The sequence below is a fragment of the Asparagus officinalis genome, chromosome 1, assembly GCF_001876935.1.
Source record: "Asparagus officinalis chromosome 1, Aspof.V1, whole genome shotgun sequence".
Classification (NCBI taxonomy): Eukaryota; Viridiplantae; Streptophyta; class Magnoliopsida; order Asparagales; family Asparagaceae; genus Asparagus; species Asparagus officinalis.
Genome location: NC_033794.1, coordinates 15,523,358 through 15,534,268, shown reverse-complemented (window position 1 = coordinate 15,534,268; position 10,911 = coordinate 15,523,358). Strand labels below are relative to the sequence as shown.

Sequence of the window (10,911 nt, the reverse complement as noted above, 5' to 3'; positions counted from 1 at the left end):
GGGAAAGATTTGTTATTAAATTAATGAATGTAAGCAATGGGTCAAACATATAGACATAAAATAAAGTCACTGGACCTTATGAGACGTCAAACCGAATAAGTCGAAATCTTTTAGACATTTGGATATAAGAACTAATAATCACACTAATAACCTCATTGAATGAATGAGATACTTGGATTGAATATTAAATCTTTTGTCCTATAACAAAATAATATGAGCAGCATTCGAGATAGAATGCAATAGATTTTGTTCAACAAGCGCAATATGTTTTCAAGAAAATACAGGTCAAGTACGGACCACCTTACATTCAACATAGACAATTGTCTAACATCAGTTAATCACTATGAAGTCAAGCTCTTCTCATGTATGAATAGCTTCCACCATGTCTTCTTAAGAGAAAGGATTGAGTCTTGAAAGGAGACCTCAACCGAGTAATACATTTTTGAAAAAAATTGGGTGATTACAATCCACTTACATATAATCATCAAAATCCCCAACCAAAGAACAAAATGAAGAGTATCTCTCATTACATCACACCAAAAAAATATAAAACCCCCTAGCTGTATACATCAAAAATCAAAACAACTCCTAACATACATCCAAAAAATGGAACATTAGCAACATTTATCAACAAAGTATAGAGCTTAAAAAACATCTTCATTCACCAAAGACCTGAACTCAACTACATAGCATCAAGTTGTTGGTGTCCTAGCAGCTCCCCACGTCTCTTATTGTTTCGCCATGGTTTTATGGTCGGAAAGGCTAAAACAATAAGGACATATCAAGACATATAAATTTCTGAACACAGTTAAATGAACATGAAACAGAGATGCATAGGGAATTAGAGCAGATCACCTAAGTATTGATCGAATCATTGATATTGAACAAAGCAATATAGAAATCAATCTCTCCTATAAGGAACATTCTTTTTAAACAAATACCAATTACATGTATAATATTTCTTACATTATAAAGTCTACCAACATTTCTTACATTAACATCTATAATATCTGTTACGCTATAGAGTCTATCAATAGAATAATTAAGCTAATAGATGCAAATGCGTTTTGGCTAACTATCATTCTCTAAGTTATCATATGAATTGTAGCCTGTAAGCTTAATAATTTCCTTTAGCAATTGCATTATCAATTTTTATATGTATCATGAAATTAATACTTTCCTCATAGTAATTCCAATTGGCATTTGAGCTCATATTTGCTTACATGAATTAAGATATTGCAAGATATTTGACAATGTCCATTTAGTAAAAGTTTACTCTCTGATAGGAATTTAGAAATTTCAGAATCTTTAGTATAGAACAATTGAGTCAATTACAATTATTATTAAACGGCTAAAAAAGAAAAGGGAAAAAAACAAATAAAGCTCTCTAAACAAAATATATTAAACTACTATATCTACTTATCGTTCTAACAGATGAGCGAAAGGGATATAGCCTATGATGATTTGTTGAAGATAAAAAAGGTTAAATTTATTATTTTTTTTAAGTTGAGCCAAAGGTATTAATTAGTTTTTACATCTTAAATTTTTTTCCTAAAATTTTTGAAATTAGCTATAAGGTATCCAATTAAAAATGCTAGTCCAAAAATATGATTTAGTAAAGGATTTTTATCGACAAAATATTTAATTTGCCTTTGTCAGGTTGAATAGAGCGTGGACCCCTAAGTTTTGCTCGCAAGAAAAAAAGCATTCACATCATTAAAAACAATCTTATAGGATATAATTATTGTTCTTGAGCCTTGATAGAAGGAAACTAAAATAAAGCAAAGGGTTATTTGCACTTTAGTATCACAAAGTTTATACCAATTGAACCTCAATACCCCAAACTTACTACATATGTGAGCTCACACTTTAGTATCACAAAGTTTATACCAATTGAACCTCAATACCCCAAACTTACTACATATGTGAGCTCAATTTCTTTCACATCTGCCAACTACTACTGGCCTACTATTATGTGAGTGTAAAATACTTTTTTAAAAGGAAAAACATTATTGGAAAACAGGAAGTTGAGCTAAACAAGTCGGATCCATCTGAATGGTGGTGTATCCTTTACTGATTGGTAGCATTGGCTGCAATGTAAATTGATACTTAACGTTGATTAACTCTACTTGAATGGACAATCATGCATCTCTACCATCTGAAAGCATTTTCTCTGCACCTCCATCGCCAAAACCATTATAATAATCTAGATCTTGATTTTGTTACCTATCTCAAATACTTCCTGCAATTCATTTTGGGTTCAACTGACCTCTCCGAGGTGAAGTACCATATAGTTTTTTGCTATCATCCAAGGCAGAAATATCCCCCTGAAATAATCTTCCATTATGCCACATAAGGTCCTTTAGTCACAGATGTAACACTAAAAAGTACCTTCCCAAGCTATGGATGTTGTCACTTTATTTCTCACTTAGATCTATCATCACATTTAAGATTGAATATTAGTCCTCAGATGCATAGATTGTCTATTATGAATAGTAGAAGCATATCTAATAATAGGTTACGATGAGACCCTAGTTGTTTTTGGTTAAAATTACTGATTACAAACTAATAGGTAAATGAAAAAGACACCAGAAGCAGAAGGAACAACAAAATAAATGAAATTAGAAAATTTCGGTTTTGGTTTGCACAATTTGAAAACCAGAATACTGTGAGGATATCAAGATAGTCTAACCAATCTTTAGTGTTGTGTTCAAGTTGTTCCTCGCATTGCTAAGAAGTTTTATCCTGTCGTGATTTTTTCTATCAGCGTTTGACACTCTTGCCACAATCTGACATGTCACATACCGGCGATTTAAAATGTATAGCAATATTAAAAAAGAAGTTCACATAAGATATGGAAGGAAATCCGCAATTAGTACACATAAAATATATCAAACAATGCCTAGACCCGTTCACATAAGATATGGAAGGAAATCCGCAATTAGTACACATAAAATATATCAAACAATGCCTAGACCCGAACCAAGGCTATACCTTTCAATGGGCACAAAGTTTTCCCGGATCTGGTTTACTGTCTTCTGAGATGAAGTGAGAGCAACTATAGCAGCATGTGCTTGCTCAACCTACGAAAAATGTTAAAAAATTGTCAACAACAAATTTAAACAGATTGGAAAACGTGTGCAATCCTCACAAAGGGAAAAGGAGAACGACCAAAAGAGGAGAATATAAACAGTTTGTAAAGCTGAAATCATATTTAGCATTATGGTTATTCAACAGTAGCAGATTTCAGCAATGGTTGGGGGAAAATTAGCATTTTATTGCAGAAAATAGACATTCTTACATGCTCAGAAACCATTGTGCTCAATTGTGCATCATTCGCCTGAAAAGCACAGGAAAATATGAGTACATGTTATATCTTACAAGTCAAAGCATTTTTTATTCCTCTCATGCATTACGACCTAAAGTCTACAATTCTAAGCAAACAAATGTTTCCTTGGGACCTTGTATAACAGGTGCAGTGCAATTTCACTGAATGCTCGAAGTATCCCCATAGAAATCTCACTGAAAAACTAAATTTTGGGATGAAAAGGTCAGTTGTAACTGAATCTGTGCATATCCAAATCTATTTCAAAGTAATTTTCACCATGTCCAAATGTGCAGATAATTTAGATAAATAACATAAAGGTGTTTGCTCAATAATAAAAAAGGATGCATTGCGCTCTTCTGACTTCTTCAAGTCCACATGAAACTTTATCAGATGATGAAGTATGTATGGAAAAAAACAAATAATAAGCAAAAGGCTTTAATGTATGATGTTTTTTCTTTTTCTTTTTTAACTTGGAGGTTCCTCCTCATAAAACAAGACTTTTCCCTTTTCCTTTTTTTTTCTTTTTGCATCTATACATGTGAGAGAAGAAACCAGTAACATAATCGTTGCAATAAGGACATATAAAATCCTAGGCAGTAATTATATCTTAAGTCAAACTCCATGAGAGTCTCAAATCACAGTCATACCTCCCTACTAAAGCAAGTAGACTCATATGTTACGCAATAGTAGATTCATGGTGTCAGTAGCCATTGACACCAAGAAAAAACGTGAAGTAGCCAAGGGAGCTTCAATATTACATATCACCACAGCTCTAGAAGCAGTTATGAAAAATACCCCTATGACCAAGAAAAATTAGTTATGTTACAAAATAATGCAGAGAACTGTAACAAACAAAACACTCTAGACACCTCCATTTACCATGGTAACATCGAATAACACTACACTCGAAAGTATAATAATTGGTTACATTATGAATTGGTTTGTTTGAATACTAAAATTCTAACACACATAAGTTTGTAGCCAAGAGGTGATGTGCACACACATAATAAGGCCCTAAAAAGGATCGCTTTTGAAAAACATTCTAGCATTATTTCATAGGAGAAAGCGACGACTGATTCGAGTTGGCTGCAAGCAAACTAAAATAAAACGCTAACTAATATGCAAGTAGAGTTGGGCAAAGTGATTCTTTGAAGACCGAATCATAAACAAGCACAGAGACTTCCATAAAAGACACGAGTAAATTCAAGAAGAACACCAAATATTTCAAGTGCCTCCCTAAGAACATATTTGTTGAGCACCTGAAAGAAAAAAAGTTTCTCCTGATCTCCAATAAGTGACCTTGCGTTTTCAAGGTCACAAGAAAACCTATTTTTCTTTTTTTTAAAGGCCAACAAAAGGTGGATGTACAAGGATAATCATAGTATCAAGGTTCAAGAGTCATCGAGCCTAAGTTTATCTATAATGTAATGTATATAGGACACTTCTCTAACAGAAGCTATAATGTAATATAATACACTTCTCTAAGCAAGAGCTTGTGACTCTGGTTGCCCCTGACTGCTCCAGAAGCTATATTAATTGACTCGTATCAATTAATATAATTAATTGTTTTACAAACTATTTCATTATTTAAACTCGTTTAGTTCTGATATCAACTTCTCATAACTAATGAATCTCTTTAATTAGTAGTGAGCAGTCTATTAATCATTTGTAAAATCCCTTCCATTGTATCTTTGTCATATGGAACCTCAAAGATTAGTTACTTTCTGTGATTTTAACAAAAGAGGACTATAGGGCATTTCTTTTTAATCATTTTTTGGAGATTCAAGATTCCTTTGCAGCTGAAAATTTATAGCATCTTTTGTGGTTCGAAGGACTCCAGACATCTCCTATTCAAGACAACTTACCTAAATTGCCCTTCACCGTGTCTTTAATGACAAGTTTTATTGGCTTCAGATCAAGTATTTCACTTAGCTTTGACACAATTAGAACATAGAACATTCTAATCTAACCTCAGTCAAAAGCAAACAAGATTTAAACAGTGACCTTAAACAAATCATATCATGCACTAAGCAATTATAAAATTAGCATATCAAAGATCTTGAAAAGGGGACGATCGCAAGATCACAGCTTGGCATGTCCTTTTTCTGAGACATGAAACATTTCTTTGTCAAGTGTTCTTTTAACTCTATAACCAACATAGCAGCAGTAGACCCAATACATTTCTATAGATTGACAATGCTGCATAATTTTGTTTCATACTTCTAACAAATGAATTGCTATTGCATTTCGTTTTGCATAATGTATACAACAATATATACATTAAAATGCATAATCATCTAGACACATGAAAATCCCCAAATTCCTACCATTCAGAATGTGGAGAAGAACCAAAACGGAATGGTTCCACCTACACAAAACTCGACAACAATATACCATTTTGAGCAACTACAAGCATACAAAAGATCCAGCTCACATTCACAAGGAATAAATAAAAAATGCATATCTCAAAGTTTTCTGTACTCCACTCCTCCAAAAACTCCAAAATTGGATGCGCAACTGATCCTACTGTTATGTATACCATCAGAGCAAGGTTCTTCACCAATCCACAAGCCTGACAAACATACAACATTCAAATGTTAGCATAAAAAATGGGGATGCTGAAATACTTGTATAGCTTCAGTTTACCAGTAAAGAGAAACATCTCCGCTAGTGTTAGCTAAAAAGAATATTGATATCTATGCAGTGATTTTAAATTTAAAGTTATAGGGGGGAAAACAGAAGGAACTTCTAAAATATTTAACTTGACAATAAAAGTTTCAATCTACTTTGAAGTCATGGATTCTTCAGCTTGTATTTCTACCATACAGATCCAAACTTCCACTTTTACAAGCCAGCTTAGTTTCATATGTCAAACCTCACTTTAAGTTCAGCATGCAGAAAACTTCACAACCTTCCGCTGTCTACTGAGATATCTACTTTCCTACACCCAGAAACCCTAAACCCCTAAATTGTTGTACCAAAACCAAAATCACTTCAATTTCAATAAATTAACATGTGAAATTCCATCTTTTAAAGTAAATTCAATACTCACTTGCATCCATTAGCAGTAGAACAAACAAATTCATCCTCACTGGGATGGACCGCAAACCCTAGCGGGTCCCCGCTAATTGCAAACCTAGCCTGCACCAATAAAAAAAATCTAGTGATCAAAGAGCTCAAATACTAAACCCTAACAAATAATCAAGCGATAGAAGAGAAAAAAAAACATGGGATCATCGGAGATTGAGGAGTTCTTGGCATCGAAAGAGAAGATATGGATAACTTGCAAATTCAAGCAATAATCAGCAATATCAGGCTAAAAATCTTCTTTTTTTACCAAATTCAACATATGAAAACCGTAAAAAGCGAGTTTTTGAAGGTAGAAATAGCTTACAGGCAGACAAAGCACTGGAAATATGAAGGATGGAACTCGTCGCCGGCTAGGGTTTGTTCGTGATCGTAATCGATGCCCAAAATTTGAAAAGTGAGGAGATGATGGCAGAGGGGGTGCGGTGATGATGAGGATTTAAGAAAGTGAGATGGCGTTGCTGGAGGAGAAGCGTAACTCTGTGAAACGACGGAGGGGGAAGCGTAACTGAAGGTGGCTGCTAGAGGGAATTCTTAACCAACAGAAGGGGAAATGAAAGGAACGAAGGCTTTTAGGCTGCCGATTTATTAACTCTGTGAAACGATAAAAATGTATAAATTTGTTATATTTACAATAGTTGAAGGTTATTTTGGGGAAGGGAAAGTTTTTCAAGAACTCCCTCTTTTAAAATAATTTACAAGAGACGATGATTCCTTTTCAATTCATGTGTTTTAGAATTAAAATTCCTATCACAATTTTAAGTTTCTTTTATATGTTGATTATTTTAAGTGGGGAAGTGCTTGTTTCTAACTAGACACTCAAACAACCCTATAAAATCGTAGTTTTGAACTTGGGTATGGGCTGAAGCAAACCCGACCGTATCTAATGAGTTTGATATTTTGATGTGGTAGATGAATGGCAGGAATTGCTTCCCAAATGATGCTCGTCATATTATAGACTGCCATTGGAAATTTTAAGGGAAATTCTAGAAAATGAAATCGGGCATTTGATATTTTGATGCATGGTAAAGAAGATGTGTTAGGTGACCTAAGCCGTCGCTGGCGCGAAGGTGGAGTATCTTCTTCTTTGTTGGGTTAGAGACTTTGCAAGAAACCAGCGAAGAAATGAAAGCAACGTCCCAACCGTAAGAGAAGGGAACACTATCTGGGTTTTTCTTTTAAAAACGAATAGGAATCCGAGTTAAATAGGTTAAATTTGTAATTGTATTGGTTTTTTCTTCTGATGTTTTTCAAAATAACTGAAAAGAGGGTTAAATGGGTAGTTTAGCATCTGAAATCGTTAAAAATCTAATAGAAGTTATGGTGGGGGGTAAATTTGAGCGGATAAAGCAATTTGAGGGGTGAATTTAGAATTATAATGATTTGAAGTGCAAATGAAAAAAATGCCTATAATTTGAAAGGGTATATATCTGAAATCGTTAAAAATCTAATAGAAGTTATAGTTGTTTTGCAGTCTTAACTCACCCTTGAACGTATCATTTTAATTTTAAGTAGTTTTTCTTTCTACCTTATCCATTGATTTGTTATGCTTTTACTGTGGATTCTGAAAACCTCTGATATTTCTCCTGCCATGTTGACTCAGCAAGTTTTGTAGCTACAATGCCCCATGGCCTGTTCTACTGCTTTATCTTGCAAACTAAGGTGTTCTTATTCTCTGCACAGTAAAGAGATAACAAAGGAAAAAGATGATCTAGAATGGGACATCATTCAGACCACAAAAGCCCTCACAAGAGAAGGGCCGGTTGAAGGCTATAAGCCTAAGAAAATCAACCTAGAGGAGGAGCTGAAGGTAAATCATATTATCATGGTCTTTGCTGTTTATTTAACTGTTCAACAAGAAGAAAATTTTTCAGTCCTTTACTTTATTCTGATGATTATTTCCATTTGTGCAGGCTTTGCAGAAACAGATTGATATTAACAAGTACGAGTACAAGAAAATTCCCAAGCTTAATGAGCGGAAATAAAATCATGTCCTTCTGCATATTATTGTATCCATTGTCGAGGATTTTGGTATCTCGTTAACACATAATTAAGTGATAATGGAGATTTTGAGCTGAGTGTAGTAAGAGTTGGTAGTAACTCAACAAATGTATATATGAAGCTTGGCATTGCGGAAGACCTATAAGATGAACTCTCTGTAATCGTGTAATTAGTATGCTTATAGTGTTGTCATAAAGTATAGCCACCGTCGGCTATTTCTAAAAGAAAGATTATCTGGAATTGCACATTATTTATTTTCAATTGCCTGTGGATCAAGAGTCGAGCTAATTTCCTCTTAGCTAAATCAGATTTGTCATGGTGAATTTTTTGCTTTAGGGGTTGTTTGGTTTCATGTAATTATAATTTTGATCCAGGTATCGATTTTAAATTATTGCACTCGCAATTGTAGTACAAACATGTGTTTTTTTCCACCAAACCTCACAATATTTGCATAAACTGTCACGTGCTTTAAGAGTTACATGTTTCAATTTTATCCTTATGTAATTTAAATATCTATTTTTTTTTCTCTTCCCTATTTTCAAGGTAGTTTAGACTATTTATTTGAATTGTTAGTAACATAATTAGCAAGATTTCTTATAGTTTTGAAGTTACTTTTGGTGCGCCTTTTGAAGTCCCTGTTATTTTTCTTCAATAAAAGAGGTTATACTATTTGTGTACAAAACACTCTTAAGCTTCAAGATACGTTTTTAATTAGGGAAAATCTTCTTTTAACCCAAAGTTTTACTCCAACTTATTTTTAAACCCACCTTCTTTCATTATGATCCATACACCCAAAATACAACACCCACTTATTTATAAACCCAAAGTATCACTTATTTATAAACCCAAAGTATCAAATACACCATATTTCTGGTGCTCCTCCCACTCAAAAAAACCCTAAAACACTCAAAAACACTCGACTACTGACGCATCGTGTTTATTGGCCGATTATCCACCGCGTCGGGCCGTCCTCGTTGAATTTCGAAGCTTCAGGCAAAGTATAGCACTTTACGGGAAAGTATAGCACCTTATGGCCAAAGTATAGCACCTTATGGCAAAGTATAGCACATTATGGGCAAAGTATAGCACCTTAAGGTCAAAGTATAGCACCTTATGCTCTCTAAAAATTCTGCACATCAAGTTGTCGAGAACCATTTTAGTTTTTTTCCCCGCAACGAAAACATTCGACGATCGACGCATCGTATTTATTGGCCAATCATCTACCGCGTCGGGCGGTCCTCGCTGAATTTCGAAGCTTCGGCCAAAGTATAGCACTTTACGGGAAAGTATAGCACTTTATGGCCAAAGTATAGCACCTTATGACAAAGTATAGCACCTTATGGGAAAAGTATAGCACCTTATGCCCAAAGTATAGCACCTTATGCTCTCTGAAAATTCTGCAGCTTTGAAATTTAGCGAGGACCGCCTGAGAGATAAGGTGCTATACTTTGGGTATAAGGTGCTATACTTTGCCTATAAGGTGCTATATTTTGCCATAAGGTGCTATATTTTGCCATAATGTGCTATACTTTGGTCATAAGGTGCTATATTTCCCCATAAAGTGCTATACTTTGCCTGAAGTTTCGAAATTCAGCGAGGACCGCCCGACGCGGTAGATGATTGGCCAATAAATACGATGCGTCGATCGTCGAATGTTTTCGTTGCGGGGAAAAAAACTAAAATGGTTCTCGACAACTTGATGTGCAGAATTTTTAGAGAGCATAAGGTGCTATACTTTGACCTTAAGGTGCTATACTTTGCCCATAATGTGCTATACTTTGCCATAAGGTGCTATACTTTGGCCATAAGGTGCTATACTTTCCCGTAAAGTGCTATACTTTGCCTGAAGCTTCGAAATTCAACGAGGACAGCCCGACGCGGTGGATAATCGGTCAATAAACACGATGCGTCAGTAGTCGAGTGTTTTTGAGTGTTTTAGGGTTTTTTTGAGTGGGAGGAGCACCAGAAATATGATGTATTTGATACTTTGGGTTTATAAATAAGTGATACTTTGGGTTTATAAATAAGTGGGTGTTGTATTTTGGGTGTATGGATCATAATGAAAGAAGATGGGTTTAAAAATAAGTTGAAGTAAAACTTTGGGTTAAAAAAAGATTTTCCCTTTTAATTAACAAAGTTTGTTAATTGAAAATGTTGGTGGTGACGCGACAGACCAGAGTCCACCCAAATCCATTCAGCTCCCAAACGCGCGAGTCCAAATCGCCACGCGTCGCATCAAACGTAACCCCAGCAAAAGTCTTGCCACGTCAGCAAAAGCACAAAAACATCGTGACCCAAAACTGTAATTTCCTCCGACTCCAAAAGCACTAGCCCATCGATCCTCCCTATAATACGCCCGGGCCGTACGTCGCCTTGTCTCGCCCTCCGTTAACGAACCGAGAAAACCCCCCAACAAAAAAAATAGGGTTAGGGTTTCGGGTTTTGGCGATGCTCGATTCGAACGGGTCGCCGGCCTCCGGCCAGATCGACGGAAT

At 35.1% G+C, this 10,911-nt stretch overlaps 1 protein-coding gene and 1 long non-coding RNA gene across 2 annotated transcripts in view; one reads left to right on the top strand and one right to left on the bottom strand.

Moving 5' to 3' along the window:
- LOC109819374 (GATA transcription factor 28-like) overlaps positions 1-10,911 on the top strand; it is a 38,479-nt gene that overhangs the window by 4,334 nt on the left and 23,234 nt on the right. Inside the window, exon 2 of the mRNA XM_020385088.1 lies at positions 219-222. Coding sequence (XP_020240677.1) covers positions 219-222 — 4 coding nt within the window. The remainder of the gene's footprint in view (positions 1-218; positions 223-10,911) is intronic.
- On the bottom strand, positions 458-3,103 carry LOC109819381. The gene is made up of 2 exons (XR_002241528.1): positions 2,995-3,103; positions 458-762 (listed from the first exon to the last, which is right to left on the bottom strand). It is a non-coding gene; the product is annotated as an uncharacterized LOC109819381 (long non-coding RNA).